The sequence below is a fragment of the Lagopus leucura genome, unplaced genomic scaffold, assembly GCF_019238085.1.
Source record: "Lagopus leucura isolate 7727_CA_CO unplaced genomic scaffold, USGS_WTPT01 Super-Scaffold_100022, whole genome shotgun sequence".
NCBI classification, from domain to species: domain Eukaryota; kingdom Metazoa; phylum Chordata; class Aves; order Galliformes; family Phasianidae; genus Lagopus; species Lagopus leucura.
In genome coordinates, this window is record NW_024962275.1 from 779,899 (window position 1) to 798,740 (window position 18,842).

The 18,842-nt window shown below is 44.8% G+C and overlaps 1 protein-coding gene across 5 annotated transcripts in view; it reads left to right on the forward strand.

The window, feature by feature from the left end:
* Positions 1-18,842, forward strand: part of MAPKAP1 (MAPK associated protein 1) — an 82,453-nt gene that overhangs the window by 43,028 nt on the left and 20,583 nt on the right. For 4 of the 5 annotated variants that reach the window (XM_042878794.1, XM_042878799.1, XM_042878795.1 and 1 more), the window contains exons 7-8: positions 1,965-2,074; positions 17,047-17,154. In XM_042878794.1, coding sequence (XP_042734728.1) covers positions 1,965-2,074; positions 17,047-17,154 — 218 coding nt within the window. The remainder of the gene's footprint in view (positions 1-1,964; positions 2,075-17,046; positions 17,155-18,842) is intronic. The other variant, XM_042878798.1, reaches the window with a different exon arrangement.

Consider the following 18,842-nt stretch of genomic DNA (forward strand, 5'->3'; position numbering starts at 1 on the left):
AAGGCATCCTATGAGTGCCTTTCTCTCTGTGTGCCTTTGGGTGCTTCCAGGGCTCGGAGATACACATTGTGTCATCTAAATAAAAGGGAAAGAGTAGTTTCCTTATTGTAAGGACAGTGTGGTTCTATGGAAGATTTCCATGTTAAACAACCCACTGAACTCAGCCCAGCCGTTGGCGCGGTGAGGCTGTGGGCTGGGGCACCAAGTGCCGGCGGTCAGGAGGCATTCGGAGCAGCCCAGCTCACGGGCACCTGGCGGTTCACAGTGCCAGGCTGAGGACAGATTTGCTTATCAACAAAGAGAAGTTGGGAAGGTCTCTGCTTACTGTATGGCATCAGCCAGAGCCGCTGAACCTTGGGGCTCGAGGGCTGAACTGTCACAGCTGTGGGAATCGATGGTACTCTCATGCAGAACGGTGTGCTCATCACTGTGCTAAAAAACATGTGGCTGAAGTAGCGGGGAAGGAAGGAGGTGTGTGAAAAGATTGGGTATGCTTGGTTTGAAGATGTGTAAGAGTTATAAATGGTCCAGAGAACGCCCACTTGGAGCTTTTAGGCAGTTTCATTTTTCTGGGAACAAAGAGAATTGGGAGTGCAATTCCGGTGAGATGGGGAGCTCCCAGCAGGCCCAACGCTGACCAGGGCTCCATATTGCAGTAGTGGCAAAGGCACAGCAAGGAGTCGGGCTTTTGCTCCGGGTTGAGGCCTCCCATGCAGAGGCTGGCCCATAGCCGCCCTGTTGTGCTGTGCTGGGGCTGGGTGCAGGGGGACGCTGTGCTCGCAGTTCTGGCGCCTGTAAGGGCAGAGGAGCAGCGCGTGCACAGACAGCTGACGGGAGGCTGGAATGGGTGCGGGCTGGGGGCTGTCGCTGCCCACCCTGGCCGTGTCTCAGCATGAACTGGGGGCTGCGTCTGGAGCAATTGGAGCTGAAACTCGTGTTCCCCACGTTTGTGTCTGAAAGTGACATTTAGTGCGCTCTTGTTTTTAATGATGCGATTGTATTGCTTGGATTGCTTTTCACTGCCAGTTGCTTTTAAAATACTCCAGCTGTGATGCACACAGAGAGCTCCGCTCCCTGATTAGAATTCTCAGTTGCCAGATAAAATGTTCCTCCTCCTGTCTAAATAGCTTTGCAAAACAATTTTTTCTGTGCAGCGCAGATCTTTCCCTGTGGGTGTCTAGCAGCTCTCAAATTTCCGTGCTAACTGTCTGCAGTGACATCTACTGACATGAGCAGAGATTGACTGCAAGGTCTAAGGGGCAAAACCCGCTGATATATTAATCCAGTAGCTCTTCTATTATATTGTCATCTTCTCTGCTTCCCCAGTGATGCCACTTTCAACATCTGCCAGTTGGTATCTTCCATAGCCACCCGCGTGCTGCTTTGCACCTCTCCAGGTGTGGAGCAGGGGTGAGCGCCCTGCTGGCAGAGACCTTTCCCCCAGGTTTTGTGCCACAATGGCTACATAAACGTGTCAAACAGTTGCATGTAAAATAATGCGATACACTAACATTGCTGAGAAGCTGCTGTTACTTCTCTGAGTGCTGTTCTTCCACTTCTCCTTAATGATTTGCTACATCTGCCATTGGGGTGCATATGAAGATGACATTGCAAACTGTTTCTCTGGTATGCACTGCAAAATGGCTAGGAGATCATAACGAGTACTGGAGGAGCTCCGTGTGTACATTTGCTCATTTTTCTTTTTTAATGATGAACACAAATTGATCAAAAATAAAGATAAATTAGGAAAATCCTTGCACGCCTTGAATCTTAATCCATTTTCTCCTTTTCTGTCTCTGCCTTTCAAAGGAAGTTTTCTGGGTTTCTCCTTTTAACTTCTCCTTTAGAACACAACTTTCTTCTCTGCTTTTCCTAAGAAGTACTTTCCTTGAAAGAAACAAAAATTGCACTGAGCTGCTTGATGATGATTCTTTTGTAAAAATGTATGTGCCTCTGTCTTGCAGAAATGCTGCTCATGGATTCTCACTTATTCAGGTGGACAGTATGAAGGTCACCATGAAAGATATCTTGCAAAAGGCCTTAAAGAGAAGGAAAGGATCGCAGAGAGGCTCAGGTGGGTCATTTGTTGCATTTTTTAGAGGAAAGTGTGCTTTTTCCTGAGGTTATTTCATATCACTTTTTAGCTGTTGTGAAAAATGCACCATTTTTTCAGTGGACATTGTGATTTGTGGCACCACTCTGAAGCTGTTCTGTGCACAGGTCTGTGTTCTGGATGCTGCCAGAGGCAGACAGCGGAGGAAGTGCCTAATGTTTGCTGCAAAGCAGTGTATCCGTTACTGCAAGTATTTCTTTATGGTAACAAAGCCGTTTGTGCTCAAGTCCAGCCAGTGGTAGCTTGAGATGATGGGAGGCATTACGGTAAGGCCAGTCCTTGGTAGAATTGCTACACTTCTAATTTATGTGAGGAACTGATACCTGATAGGAGGTTAGAGTGTTTAAATAAATAGTTGTTACATTTAGAGAAAAAGTGACTTTCTGCAGTGTTGTCAAAATTGTGCTATCATGGTTAGGACATATCGACATTTAAAATAGGAAAACTGACAGTTTGTGTTTTACAGCAGTGCTTTTCCCAGATATAAACATATTAGTACATATATTTCAGAAGTAGAAGGCTGAGAAATCTATCCAGCAACAAGGAGTAATTGCTGTGAGAAATTGCACTGAGCTTTGTCATGCAACAAAGGAACTTCAATATAAACCTATCTGTGTACCAGGTAAAGATACGGATCTTGTCTTTGTAAATGAGTGAAGCCTCCTTGTACACCCTTAGTTTTAACTGCGTGAGAAGAAAATCAACCCCGTTCTGTTTGGAAGTGGTAGTTTGGTGCAGTTTTTGAAGGAGTATATAATCTGTCACGGATTTAATTAGCTATCTTCAGATGAAAGCTGAAGTTTTAATAAAAGTTAGAAGAGATAACACAGTGAAGGACACGGATGAGCTGTCTCAAGGCCATATTCCAAGGGAACGATAAGAGCTGTAAAAAATGGCAGAGGAGAGCAATTGAATGAAGCAATGAAAATCTGATTCTCGTAAAAAGAAGGCAGAGCAGCGCTGTGCTGCTGCTGCTGGCGGGGCTGAGCTGCGCGGCTGTGAGCTCTGGCTGCTGGCCAGGAGCCATTGTTCACCGCGGCTGCGGCGGCTCCGTCCAGATGTGCCAACTGCACGTCCCGCTCTTGCCAGCTGACTGCGCCGTTTGATAACCGGCTCTCTGGATGCCCATCACTGGCCGCAGAGATAGAATTAAATGATGATGATCTTCCCACAAGTTGGGAGAGGAAACAATGCATATAAATCTTGATTTCATCTCAGCGTGAGAAGTCTTTATCCATCATCACTCATAATGAACAAGTCGTTAGCTGCGATGAATGGTGTTCTGTTTTTTTCAAACACCTCTTTTGTTCACTTTTTGGTTGACTTTTATTTATTTCTTGGGGTCAGATTTCTCTTCCCCGAAGGGAGATGTCTGGAGGATTCACTTAGCTCAGTATTTAAACTACTTTCCCCCTTCAAGTAACAGATGTTATTCCTTGTCCATTTGAAATTTCTTTTTGCTGTTATTCTGTTATGTTGTTTGGTCGTTTAGAAAAGGCATGGAACTGTCATTTATGCCTTCAGCTAATATATAAACCGCTTTTGTGGCACTTTTGTCGGAAACCCTTTGTTGTAAAGGGACTTACTGGCATAAATGTCATTTCTCTCCTTCTCTCTTTCTCTCTTATTTTCTTTTTTTTTTTTTTTTTTTGAGGGAATAATATAAGAGGTAATTTAAATCTTGTTTCTATAAATAAATTATCCACTTGACTTTTCACTTCTTTGAAACATGACCATCATCTTTGCTGGATGTAAATCACAGCAGAATCCGCAGCTGAACATCTTTTGATCACTTCCACGTGTGTTTACTTGTGAACTCTCACTTTGTTGAGAGCAGCAGTGTTCTTGCAGGTTGTGCTTTAAGCTCGTGGCCAGAGCTGCAGCTGTCAGCTCCGTGAGCTGCAGTCACTGCTGGGCACACGGTGGCTGTGGGAGAGTTGTGCTCGAGTTCCCGTGTTCCTGAGCCTCATAAAGCAAATGCTGTTTGTTTTGTATTTTTTACGTGTTGGTGAGCACTTGTAAGGCAGTGCTGACGCTGTTGTGTGACTGTGCCATGTGGGTGATACCTCCCAGACTAGGTATTGATGTATTAAATTGGTCAATCATAACTTAAACTTTTTTATTAAAAACTTCCCTTATCCAAAACTTCCCTCATTCCCCGTTACTGCAATTCATCATTCAGCTGATTTTAATTTATTTTTTCGGTCTCGCCTGTCATTTTTTAAAACAGCAGAAATTGCAGCTGTCTGCACAGAGGGTCCACTTGCTTGCACTGCCCTCTGGACCTGGAACAAGCCTTTCTCCATCCCCTTCTGCTGCTGGTAGCAGAACGGGATAGAAATGCCATCTAGATTAAAGGGCAGTTACACCTGCGGGTGCACACACTGACTGAAGCAAGCACAGAAGGATTTTCGTCACCACTCCTCAAGTAGCAGCAAATTCTTCATTTTGGGAGTGAGTGTACCTCTAACTTTCACTGGGAGATATGCAGATGAATGGAATTTGAGATCAGACTATTAGCAGAGTAAGGTCCCCTGCCTTTGTCTTTAAAGTAATTATTAAGCAGTGGATTAGTATGTCAGAGTTCTGAATAAAAGATGACATAATTTAGGAAAAGTATTTCTCCTCATTCAGCAACACTTTTTTCTAAGCTGACTGCTCTGATTCTAAGAGCTACTAACCAAATTATGAACCGTGCATACGAACTTTTCTTCATATTCACTGTGCTTGCAGGTCGGTCTTCACAGGACAAATGAATCTGTGGTGCTTACAGCTTTGTAAATTGGTCCTACATTTATAGGAAATGTGGAAACCTCTGTTGGCTGTTCTGGGAGGAGGAGAGCTTAGATATTAGACTAGCTTTCCTGGCTATTTATTCAGCTAGAAACCTGTAGCTTACAGGAAAGCCTTTCAACAAGCAATTGTGTTGCGTGATCCTGAAAATCCCCAAGTCCTCACCTCTGCCAGCCCATAACCTCCTGAGCTTCTCGATTTCGCTTCTTTCTTTAAGAATGCCATTGCTGTCCTTGCAGCGACCAACCTTTGCTTGTGGAGCACGAGGCTGTTAATGACAGGACTGTCCTGACGAATGCGGTGCAGAGCCCCGGTTGCTGTTTTGTTTCAGTACATGCACTGGCATTCATGTAATTGCATGGTGGACTACGGCTGTAAAAGTAATATTAATGCATTTGTTTCAAAATTCTATTTGTTGAGAAGACCAAGGCTGAATAAGACTTCTGATTGCAATCTAACTGCAAACCAAAGATGATTTGCTACAGGAATATATAGGTCAATAGATGAGGACAGAAGTGGGCTGTGACCTTTCATTCATAGCAAGTGCAATGAAAGAAATGGAAATTGTATCTGTTGTGTCCAGCTCTATTTAGATGTTATGTTAGACAAAGTTAGAGAAAGTTTCTGCAAAGAATTGAAAGTATTTTATATTCTTTGCAGTTGCCCTTTCCTGATATTGCAATGCTTTACATTGAATGTATGATCTCTGATAATTTTTAACTAATAAATTTTGTGCAAATCCACAGGAAGCGCAGGTGGAAAATCACCTGTTTGTGTCATGGCTGAGAGAAGCAGACCCCTGAAGTCCTTCCACAGAGCACGTGGTTGTACAGGAGCAGTGTATCAGGGGCCTCATGACCCATCCCCCAAGAAATACCAGTAGGGGGTTAATGGGAACGCTGTATCCTTGTCACATGCCCAAATAACAAACGGGAAGAAGTTTATGTGAATGGTGGCAAGGAAGGGAAAAGCCTGTAACAAACAGTCAGTGCTGCGTACTGGAGAAGATAAATCTGCAGAGGAAATTGTTGAGGCAGATGTTTAATTAGTTGGAGTCAGGCTGGATAAATCAGGGTAGGAGCTGTCTGTGCAGGTATGCCGGTTTGCCTGCCTTCTCTATGGGCTGCTTTCATTGTTTTTAAAGCTAACTGTTCTTCTTGCTTAGCAAAGAAGCAGCAAAAACAGCCATATAAGCTCTCTCTTATTGTAATGGATTCCCTTGTGTACACTCATAAAATAGAAAATGTAATTGATGTTTTCCTATGGTAATGAAAAATAACTAAGTAGAATTCTTTATCATCAGTTTGTTTAACCTATTGCATGCTCAGCAGCATGTACTGCAAATGCATATTTTACACAAGAGCTGGAAATAAAACAGTCTCGCCTGTGGAATGAGCTCCCAGAGGAGATCCTGCCATGGACCAGCTTGAGGGAGCTCCATAGAGTCTTTCATACAAGAGCTTTGTGAAAATAGCCAGAATGGGAGAGTAAGAGAGGAGAGCTGGGCTGGGTGCTGCCCTGACTGCGGCAGGGAGGGGGAAAAGCTGAAATCCCCGCACGGCTCCTCAGGGCCTCGCGTGGGCCTCACTGTGTGGCTGGACTGAGGTGCTTGAACAGGGCTCTGAAGAGCACCCAGATGTGCACGGATAATTTAAGGATGGCTTTGTATCAGCTTGCTATGTCTAGGGATCTTGGAAAATATTACTGAACATTGTGAGCACTCTAGCAGCTGAAAGTTTAAGGATAAAGTTGGTCTGAAATGCAGACCCTGCTATGAACTGTGGAGTACTGATGTCAGTGCAACTGCTGGTTCGCTCCACAGCTGAAACATTGCTGTACACAGTCAATCCTGAGAGTATTTCTACTGATCTTGCTCTTGCACGCTTACTGGTCTTACTTTTAACGTACTTGCACGTTAGCCGCTAGTCAGCTCGCAGTAAGAATTCCGTTAGGGCAGAGGTACTCATTAAAGCCCGCTCGTTAGGAGGGCTCTCGTACAGAACAAGGGAGGCGCGGTTGTTCCAAGGTGGGCTGCAGAGCCCGCCGTGTTCAGCGAGCACAGCACAGCGCTGGCTCCAACTGCTCCCCTCAAAGTGCAGTAGGCAGGTAGGTCCTATCAGGCTTCTTGTATCTGCACTAAAACCCACATTCAGTGGTTTCTCTAAGGTGTGTTTGCGCGGCTTACAACTGTAAGAACATGAGAAAGATGATGGCTTCGTTCTTGACGCTTTGTATATCTTGATGCCATGGTGATTCTCAAATTAAATATGTGCAGGAACTATATGTACACTTGGAAGCTATCTTCCCTGCCTTTCAGCTGTCTCATTCCTTTTGTTCCTCAACAAATATACTCTCTAGGATGCCAGTTGCCTGTTTTTCCATGGCTTGACTGAACGGACTGTGAATGCTAACATAAAATAGGAATGCAAAGAGAATATGTGTAGAAGCTTTGGCTTTAAACAAATTAAGCACCAATGTCCATTTATAACAACTGAATGTTTTCAGAAGGAAATGAGAGTCAAAACTAAACAATGTAAAATGCTGAAACATTAGAATAAGCCTGCCTGTTCCTGGTCCGTGTCAGCCACTCGTCATTGGAAATTTCTGTGAGTGGAGAAGCCTTGTCTGATTAATCTTGTCTGATTTTAAGTAGAAGTTCTTTGCAGGATGAACATGCTACTGATTGTTATTTAATAGCTGCTCCAACTGTAAACATGCCTGAACCAGAAATGCTCACTCCTTTTAAGAACAAAATGTGACACAAGTTTAATTGTTATAAACAGTATCTTCTGCCAACATTTCACAGACGTGACCTGTATTTTCCACAGGTTAGCGTGAGTTATTAGCACAGTATTCTGTTCAGTTTGGAGAAAGACTGGTGCATTTCTATAAATGAAAACAGCTGCTTTACAATAACATTCAAGTTCCTAACAGCTGTCAACTATTGCTTTCTGCATTCTTTAAAATATGTAAAGTGACCAAAAATAGTCTAAAATAATCTTCCTAATCTGTATAAGTGTGTTATCTCACCGCCAAAGGAAGCTGAGTAATAGAGCAAAATTCAAGAACCAGGAATAGGATGTGGGGCTAAAAGCCTTCATGCTGTGTTTCGGTCCTGCAGCAGGGTCGGCCCGGCTGCCCCTCGTGGCTCTGAGCTCCTGTCAGGGGGTGACGAGCTGTGGTGGGCCTGGTACAGAGCTGCATTGTGGTGCATGTAACTTCTGTTGGCTCTGAGCTATTCGGTTATCTTCATATCCTGGCCAACAGAAGCTCCCAGTAAGGAGCACTGAGGCACATGTGAGGCTTCTGTTTCATTCGACAGCAGCGAGGGAAAAGGTCCGGGTTTCGTGAGAAACCACATTCCAACAGATAGTCTCAGCACCACTTTTAATGTTAATTTCCCATTTCAAACATGCTTCTGAAAACGGTTTATTAACACATTTTATTCAAAACTTTTGCAGCAGATAAGCAACAGCTGTAATACAAAGATACAGTTGGTCTGAGAAACCACGTATTGCCAAGTGCCCTGCCAGGCTGCAGGGAAAGCACGAGGAAGCCTTTCCTTTAAACCTGTCGCACAGTGTTCATCTTTCTGGAGCATTCAGAGCTGTGCCGGTAATGGTGGGTCTGGGTTTCCTTCACTCCCTGCTGACTGCAGGAGCTCCTGGTGGCACTGCTGGGGCTGGAGCCGGGCTGGGGAGCCGTGCGCTGGGCAGGGGCCGGGGGTGGGGAGGAGCTCTGTGTGCGGGCAGCCCGTCCTCCCCCAGGTCACGGCTGGGTGTCGTGTGTTGGAGAGCGTGGGAAGGGAGGAACGGGGGATGGAAACAGCCCTGGAAAGATGCAGAAATAATAGAAAGGAGGAGAATTAGGAAACTGCCTAAATCCACAGCGCTGTGATGAAAGTGTTTTGAAGAGATGAACCACGATTAGAATAAACTGTCACTTAAGTCGGATGTTGCCGTTGAAGATGGTAGCTGAGGAGCTTAAAATTAAAAGTAAATATGTTAGAGTAGGCGACGCATATGTTTGCTCTGACTCTCAGAGATGGAAGCCTCAGCATCTGTGACAGTGAAAAGCCAATTAATTTGTATTTTCCTGTGCTTGCACGCGTGCTCTTCTGCTTAATGGTAGTTTTGAGTTTCCTTGGCTTTGCTTTGGGTAATTATAGCATCCCTGCAGAGTTTGCTGCCCTCAGTTGTGAATGGCTTTACCTGGAAATACTTCAGAACCACTGTTTTTCTTCTGTTTACACTAGCAAGATACAAATTTAAAACAATCAATACTCGTAGGTCCTTGGCCGGACTTTCTCATGCTGGCTGCCCCTCTCTCACCAACAAGAAAAATGTATTTAAAAAAATAAAGAAAACACTTCGGTTTAAGCACACAGCCTCCAAATGTCAAACCTTTCTCCCAGGTGTGCTTGTCCCGTTGCCAGGGGCAGCGAGGAGCTGGCTGAATTGTTTTCTTGTTATTTCTTCAGCAAAATGTCCTCCGGATTGGTGCTGTGCAGGGTGAGCACCTCTGTGCTGGGGAGGGTGGCACAAAGGCTGCTTGAAACAATTTCTGTCTGCCAACAGAGGCGATCTGTTTTGCAGCAGCAGTGATCAATTTCAGCCCTTTCTCTGAGCGCTGACGCTGTGCAGGCACGGACGTGGAGGGGGACGGGATGCTGGTGGACGTGGAACAGCTCATGGGGAATAAAGTTTGTGAATAGTTTGTCAGAACAGACATAGCTCGTTAGGCCCGTGCATTTGGGCTGATGGGATTCTGGACATCAGCCCAAATTGTGGAGGAAAGTGTTTCACGTCTGGCCTCTGAAATGAAAGTGAGTTATAGAATTGAATCTCTTCCAGAGCTGTTGGTATTGAAATCGCACATTTATTGGTTATTCTGGATTGGTGATAAAGCCGTAATTTATGTGACATTTTAAATTCTCCAGTTCAGCATTTGAATGATAGAGGTTTTTGTTTATTTTATCCTCTGATGAGAGAAGGCATTACTGTTACACCAGGTACGTTTTGGGACCATCTCGTTCACTTTTTGGGGAGCTCATGCAGCACCTGCCGGGCAGTTGTGCTACCCGTGCTGTGCACTGCTTGATGGATAACAGGAGAAAAGCAGCGTTCTCACCTTGAGATCCACACTGGTAACAGACCGTGTGCCGATGCACAGCCCTGGTGGCAGCAGAGCCCGGGCTGCGCTGTGTGCCGATGCCCTCGGTGGGCAGCAGCTGCAGGGCCCTGTGCTGTGCTTGCTGCAGCGTGCAGAGCTGCACTGCCCTTCGCATTGCTTATCTCCAAAACCTGTGATGAAATACTGTGTGTGTGTTGTTGTGTTTTGGCCATAGGTACCTTATGTTATAGGTCGAAGCTGATGATTTCCTTTTCCTTTCCACTTTATTTAGAATTACGTTGCGAATGCATAAAGAATAAAGGTCTGTAGTAAAAATTACATATTTCCGTTAATGTTCCGCAGACCGGTTTGCTGCAGAGCAGCATGCTGCCTGCCTTTCTGTTCTACAAAAGAGTGATACGTAAACGAAGTGTGTTTGTTCCTTTTTAAGGGGCTTGTGACTAAATTCTTTAATTTCACTGGCTGTCAAGGTAGTGTTAAGTAAAATGGGTTTGAACTGCTGTAGTTTTTGTGTACTGGACTAGATGTCAGAAACCTTTGCCATCACTGGAAATTCTGTCACTCTGGATTTACTATCTGTTTCCCACAGCTGAATTCTTAAGCAGTGTGATTTAACACCTTGGCTCTCCATCAGCCAGTCCTGGCATTTATTTGAATGCATTACACCGCTGGTTTCCATAAACTATTTTACAATTGTTTCATATAAATGACTGTTTATTTCTACAAAAACCATCTGTATTTCTGTGGAGAGCAGCAGATAACTGTGTAAAATTTGGTCATGTCACAACAGTGCAAGTTAAGAAAAAGCAGATTGGACTTGGAGAAAAAGTCTCATGCTTGCACACAATATTAAAAGTTTGTTTTCACAATTCAGATATCTTTATTAACCAGTGTTTGCATTTGTAATGATAAAATCTTCACTCCACTTTAGGGGTGTTGAGAGACGTTGTGGATTTTTAACAGATAAACAGACTTAAGATGTCCTCACAGCAGCAGGGTTTGAGATGTAAACATTCTGGCTTTGCAGCTATTTCCTCTTGAACTGTTCACATACTTTCTGGCTCTACTGCCATTGCCAAGCAAACAATGCAATCCTTGCCCTGTCTGTTGCAATCTAACAAAAAATCACAATGCAGGAGTCCCAAGACCCCTCTGTTTTCAGTTTTTTGCTTTCCACAAACTGTTGGTCCTTCTGCTTCGACCTCTTTTGTTTGTCATCTTTGCTCTGTCTTACAACCAAGACTCAGCGTCCAGTGCTGATGGGAATGTGTCGTCCCCTGCTGCAGTGCGGGCCGGGAGGACAAAGTGCCATCTCCCACTGCCATCTCCTGGTGCCACCAGGGCTCCGCTCTCAGCCACGTGGGCTCCTCCCCACTCCACGCACACATGGCCTGCTGAAAGCTGGGCTCTGCAGCACTGCGCTTGGCACGGCTGATGCTTTTTGACAGGCTACGTGAAAGGGTAGAAGTACATAAATGTCCTCTTCTTTATGGCCGTGTGATAGCCGTAGCATATTTTCAGCCATAATAAAGAAGTGGTAACAACACATAAATATAAACATAATTTAAACTAAAAAGAAATCTCACTTTCAAAACCTAGCAGAGCAGTAAAGCAGTAAATCATGCATCCTTGTGAAAGAAGAAATTTGTAACAGGGAAGTAGCACAAACATCGGCATTAAATGTTCATCAGCTGTTTCCTTTCCTGTCTTATCCCTGTACTTCAGCAGAGCCCGAAACACAGCTCACATTCACTTTTGTTTCCTTCCTGTCTGCCTGGCTGCTACTGCAGTGATCATTAGGCAATGGCCGCCAAACCGCCTTCCAATTTCTAATATCTTGTTTGCAAGTTTTGAATTAGAATGGTATGCACAAGATGTGGAGCTGCGTGCTGCTGAGGATGCTGTACCCTCAAGCTGAGCCTTCCTGTGTGCTGAGAGGAGCTCTGCCTGGACAGTGAGTGCTGAAACTTGTCCATGAGCAGGCAGGCATCATGGACAGCATGGGGAGAGCTCACTTACGAATGTGCTGCAGTGTTAAATGGGGTGTGACATAATGCTCTTGCTGCCTTGCTCAGGGAGTGGTATGGCAGCCGTTCTTCGGAAGAGCGTGAGGAGAGACCTGCATTCCTCAGCTTCCTTTTAGCCACATAACATTTTAGCAAAGAAGGAAATTAAAAGGTGACGTGGACAAATGCAGTACAGCGAGGAAGAAATCGGTGCAGCTTTTGTAGGGGAGATTGTGCCTCACAAACATGTGAGCAGCCCCTGACACCAGAGACCCTCTGAATAAGGATGATGCGTTTTATACGGCACGCTTAGATTTCCAAAAAGATTTGACAAAGGCTCATAAAGCAATTAAGCTGTCATGGGATGAGAAGGAGGATCCTCACATGGATTAATAATTGATTAAAAGACAGGAAACAAAGAATAGGAATAATGGCTCTCCATTATTAGTAACTAGGTTACTGGTGAAGTTCCACTGGAACTGGTAGAACCTGCATTGTTCAGTTAATGTGCAGCGTGGAAAAGGATGTGAATGCTGATGTGACAAAATGTGCTGTTGATACAAAGGAAGCAAGAATAGTGCAAATAAAAGCTGTCTGTGAAGCGCTGCAGAGGTATCTCACAATGCTGAGTGACAGGACAATAAAACGAGAGAGGGAATTCAGTGTCAATGAGTGCAAAATAATATACGTGGTGAAAAGCAACCGTAAGTATACGTATACAATGATGGGCTCTAATTACTTTCCATCAGTCAAGAAAAGTATCTTGAAGTCGTCATGGATAGTTCTCTGAACACTTCGGCTCCATGCTTAGGAGCAGTCAGGAAGACAAATAGAATATTAGAAATCAGGAGAGGAGGAGAGAACAAAACAGAAAGTGTTGCTGTGCCCATGCACATAAATCACGGAGTGCCCACATCTTGATTGTTATATTTTATCTTACAAAGGATAATATTTTAAAAAGGATAATGGTAGTGGCAACAAAGATGCAGAAACGTGTGAATGCAAAAATGGATCTGGCATGAAATGAGTAGGTTCTGAGCAGAGATCTTTGGCTAGCATGGAAAATGAGATGACTGGGCACAAGGGGAGACCATGAAGTGTGTGGGCTGAGAACGGTGCACTGGGTTAAATGGAAGGGTTTTATCACTGTTGTTCATAAAACAGGAACTGCGTGGCACCAAAAGCAGTAGGCAGACAATAATGTTCTGAGACAAAAGGGAATTCTTTTTCTCACACAGTGCAATAAATTATGGGAGCCAGTGTTGTGGAAATCAGAAATTCAAAAGTGTTTTGAACAAATGCCTGGACAATAAAGGGAGCGGAAGCAGCTGACAAAGGAACATAAGCTGGAGCTGGGGCTTTTGTGAGAATTCAGGAGCTCCTGGGAGCTAGGTGAAGATAAGGGCTGAGCAGGACCAAAGATGTGTTTTGTTGCAGACTAACACTAGGAATGTCGGTTCTGTTTTAAACCATTTGGGTGGGGATTTTTTTGTTTGTTTCTTTCTTTCTTTTATACTAGTGTGTTTAGAAAAGGTTAGGTTTGACAACTCCACAAACATCAAATATCACGGTAAGTCTGTGATCCTCGTTTTATCTTATTAACTTGTGTGCAGATTGAGATGGCTTTTGTTCGGAGTTTTCCTTAAAGCCTCCTTCTCTTTCTAAGTGTTACTATTTGTTTATTGTGCAGATTCAACCCCTGACCGTGGTATTCTTCATTGCTATTGAAAGTTAATGGGGGAAAAATTGCATTCCAAACATTTGAACCTGTAGTAGCCATGGCTGAACTTAGTTGATCTCTGGTGATCGGTTCAATTTAGTTACGATTTTTAGCCATTAGGCTGGGGCTGAATGATGGTGATTTGGTTGAGGCCAAATGTCTGTAGAAAATTGGCTGTTTGATAAGAGCCCTGTTATCAGAGGGGGATACTTTCTCATTTACATTTAGATGAGTATTGATTATTTATTTACTCAGAGAAGTGAGATTCGTTCCCAATCTTATCTCTCTAGTCTCTGCTTGTCAGCAGAAAGAGAGATAGAGCTCCTGACATCAGCCCAAGATAACAGCACTTTGTAGTGAAGATAAAAGTTGGAATGGGCCTTTTTCTAGTCTTGACTGAAAGGATAAGTTTTAAAAATTAGAACTGATGGGTCATGCTTTCAAAACCCCATTCTGAAGGCTTTGCAGTTTAAAAGGCAACAGAATTGGTTTGTTGTTACATGGATGGCCATTCCCTTTTGTAAGAGAGATGCTTAATTTGATTATGCCGTGCGATTCTTCCTGGGACGCGTCGGAGTGGTGCTGTAGGAAAATAACACTACAGATGTGGTACTGCAATTTTTCTTGTCCGTTCTTAATTCCCAATAAGCCTTCCTCCGTTGTAAGGGCTATCTTGAAACAGCACGGTGCAGTAGGTGCCTGCCATCAGCCAGCAGTGGTGCAGGGGGTCGCGTGGTGCTGGTCGGGGCGGCGGGGCCGCTGTGTGGGGGTGCCATCAGTCCCACTGCTGGCCGCGGCAGGAGCCAGGTGCCCAGGCTGCCCCGGGGCCGGGCGTGCTGCTGGGCCTCGAGCTGCTCCCTAGGGCTTGGGGCGTTTTCTCGCACCGTTTTGTGGCTGTTCCAGGACTTGGCTATTCCAGGCCCTGCTTGCTTTCTCTCAGCAGCGGTTTATCTCCCTCCAAGTATTGTGACAGAGCCCAAGGACTGGAGCAGCAGCTCACAGCTATTCCCTTGGTTCTCAGGGCGGGTCCTGCTGCCTCCAGCCCTCCTGCAGCCACACGGAGCCTTTGCACCAGGCAGCAGGGAGCCGTGGAGCCCAGCCTTGGCGCTGCAGCCCGAAATGTGGTTGAAGTTCCCCCAGCCACGCTCTGTTAGCAGGCCGTTAAATCACGTCATGTTTCTGCTACAGTTACTTCGTTTGAACTCGTGAGGGACGTCTGCTAGTAAAAATCCCCCACGGAACCAGCCGGATGGTTGCCATCTGCCGTGAAGTGCAGGCCACATAAATGTGCACGGACACGTACTGTGTATTATTTCAGAGTAGGTACTGTAAAAACCCATGTGTACTTTTTTGTGAATTTCTTCGTATTTCCTGTTTTTAAGGAGTTATTCACATAGAAAGTTGCCTGAGCTTCTGAGCTCCATGGCACAGAGGAGCGGTGCTCTGTTTGGGAGCTGAATGCTCTGCATGCAGCTTTGGGGAGGTGAGATGGGAAGCTGTAATTGAACGTCTGCTGTAGTATATTTAAAATTAATTGGCTAACAAATTTCATTTCTTAGGCATGCCATCAGAGGCTAAGATACTTAATTTTCTTATATGTTTTAAATATTTCATTGCATACTGTCATAATTCAAAGTCAGAAAAGTATTCAGAAATATTTTAAATGCTCATAAAGAGGGAGTAGATTTATTTCATTATTTCAATCCCATTTATTTTGTTATATAAGGACCAGTGTAAAGGTGCTCTGTATCGTTGTTCACTCTAACCAGCCTTGGGCCAGCAGGTTGCTGCAGTTCCCTTCAGCAGCCGCCTTTTCCCCAACGTCAGGAGTAGATTTTAAGGTTGGACACCGCTCAATCTGATTTAAAGTAGCATTGTCATCAGAACTTTGCTTCAGAAGTTGGAAACACTCCTTGAACTGTTTACAGTTTGCAAGGATTAGGCTCTCAGGGCGCTCGCAGCAACCGCTCTGCTGTGCCCATTGCGATGCTGCTGCCCACAGACAGGAGAGCAGAGCAGAGCTCCCAGCGGGGCACGCAGCTCAGGGGCTGGCAGGGAGTGCGCTGTCTGTGGCTGCAGTGAGGACAGAGCCCGTGCCCCAGCATGATGGGGCTTCTCCCTGCCAGGTCTTGGAGTGGTGTCAGCACCATCTTTTTCAGTGGTGCGGTTTGAGAGGAAAGAAACTGACACCTGAATCTTGAAAAAGACCTATGACTGCAGGAAATGTGTCTGAAAATAACTCTTTTTAAGCAACAGCATCATTACGTGTTCATGTTTGATTCAGTTATATGAAATAGATTTTATCTTCAGCAGCTGTAATGTTAGCAGTATACAGATCTCTGCAAAAAGATCAAATTCCCCCACTGAAGACCCTTCCTACTCATTGCAGCCATCTGGCTGCTGGGACACCAGATCCTTCCCTTCAGGCAGCCCGGATTCCTGGTTATTGAGGGAAATCCTTCGTGCTCAAGAGCAGTTCAGCCTTCTGAAGAGCCTTCTGTTGGCAGAGGTAGAAATAGCCAAATTGGGTGGAGCTGATTTTCACGGCAAAATGCAATTCTTAAAGGAAGTTACAAAAGAAGGGCTATTTCCCTGCACAATGCTCTGTGCAGACTCTTCTCAGCTGTGTAACAGGCTTTCCGCAGTGTTTTCTAATTGTGTCTGTTTGGCTGAGCCCCACAAGACAAGCGGGCTTTGGTGCTGAGCTGGAAGAGTCACACACTGAGGTGTGCCAAGCAGCCACAAAGCAGCCGTGCCCACTGCCTGGGGTGCCGAGCTGCACCGTCCTCGGGCAGACAGCAGCCAGGCAGCAAGTGGGGATGGGTGTTCTGTACCAGAGTCACAGAGAGGGCAGAGCAGCTGGGAGCACACACGCTGTGCTTGTCACATGGGAAAAATGCCCGAGTAGTACAGCATAGATACACACTGAGGTCTGGATAGGAGTTTCTTAAAACAGGCAGTGCCCTTCTCTTGCAGCATGGGGAGTGTATTTAATACCAGCTCAGTTAGCATACGAAAAGTGCAGAAGTTTTGGTTAGAATTTGGTTGGCAGCAAAGCGGGGAGCACTGCCAGACAGCCCAATGCATCTGGAGTATTTTGTCCCCTTGCACACCAGGCTGCTCTTTCTCACAACAGGGCCCTTCCCTTTGGAGAAGAACTTTGAAACATAAGTGTCTACCTGCCTTACTTCTAGGGTGTGAGTAATCTTGTGGTAGTTGAACGTGATAAGCCATCACTTTGTTAGAAAACAGATGATTTTACAAGTTACTTTATGTTTCAGGTCCTCAGTATCGGCTGGAGAAGCAGAGTGAACCTAATGTCCCAGTAGATTTAGACTGTACCTTGGAGAGCCAGAGCACTTTGGAATTCTGCCTTGTCCGAGAGAACAGTACGTTTGCCCTTTTCACTTTTGCTCTTGTAAATTGCTTAATCTCACATAAGTTATGTATTTTGGAATACAAGCTGTACTGTCTGGGCAAGTAAGTTCTGATGAGACCCTTTCCTGAGGCACTGCTCTGTTATGCCAAAAGAATATTCCAAAGGGAAATGATGGATTTCATACCTTTTAGTAAACAGTCTGCATCCTGTTTATTACTTCATGATTAATCTTTTTTTGTTGAACTCTGCTTTGTAAAGTTATGACCAACCCTGAGAAACACTGGAAACGTGAAGCTTCTTCTATTGCAGACACTGTTCTGTGAATGAAGTGGCTGGCCTGCAGTGTGCTTTGCCATGATTACACTGCAGTAGGAGTCAGTGACAAATTAGAATTTGAAGAAACTGAGCACGAAGCTGTAACTAGAGCAGTATGATGATTTAAAAAATGCTAGACAAATAGTCACCTCCTCACCTATGCTAAAATGTTTTTGCTCTGTTACTGTTATAATGATCCTAATACCATTTCCTAATTTACTTCTTTACAAGAAATTATGTGAAACTTATTACGTAGACTTTTAGCATAGATTTGTGTTTGTCCTCCATAAATGCTGTTCCATCCTTCAGCCTTTCCAACTGTCGTGCTCTCAGTTTTGGTTCGTTTGCATTCTATTTTAGTTGTCAAAATTGTGATTGTACCAATGAGGAAACTTTCAGCATTTCTGTTCTCAGTCAGGGCTGCATTCAGAGTATTTACTGTGAACAATCACAGCCATTTTCAAGTAGCAGGAGAAAAATTTCTTGCTTTCAACGATGAGACCCCTTCATTTCTGCTTTCCTGCTGTAGCATTTCATATTTTGTCCTAGAAAGTCAGAAGACCATCACCGAAGTAATTCCTAACTCCGGTGGCAAGCAAAGACTCTGCTTCTGTGTAAGGAGTAGCAAAGCTGCAGCACAGCTGCAATGAGCCCTGTAGTGGTACATCAGTGCTGAGCTGAGGTTAAGCATTGTCTGCCAAAATATTCTTGGCACTCCTGCTTGCTTTCTTCATAAAGTGGTTCTAAGAAACTGTGAGAGAGAATGATGCAAGAGGCAGAGAAGTTGCGCACTGTTGTGATGAAGTGAAGCGATTGTAGCCTCCCTGCTCCAGTCACACTCTCCCAAAGGCTGAACTTCCCAACGTCAGCACCCAGGTATTATTTTGTGTCAGTTTTTGGCCTTTGAAAAGATGCATACTCACACTTCATTGGGTTTTGCGTATTTTGGTTAAAAATAACATCTTTGTATGCAGGGCCTGTAATTAAAAATAGATTTTATACACTACATCTTTAACTTATTTTTGTCATCTGTGGAAGAGTCCCCCCATGGCCAGTAAGTATTCATACTGATGCTCTGAGCCCTCATGAGCTACTGGGTTGCTTCGCTTATCGATCTGTCCTATGTTTGTGAGTTGCTTAGCAGGAGGCACTCATCTCCCCTGCCTCCACCCAAAACTGCAGCCTTGGCAGGGCACACAGAGCCTCGGAGGGCTGCTCTCCAACTGGCACGTATCAGGGAGCTCTCACATCTGACTGGAGCCCTCCTGCAGCAAACACTGCCCTTCTCAGTGGGGCGGCACGCGGGTGGGAGAGAGCTTCTGTGCAGAACACAGAGCTGAGGAAACGTGTGGGGAAGTTCTGAGGCTGTAGAGTCAAAAGCAC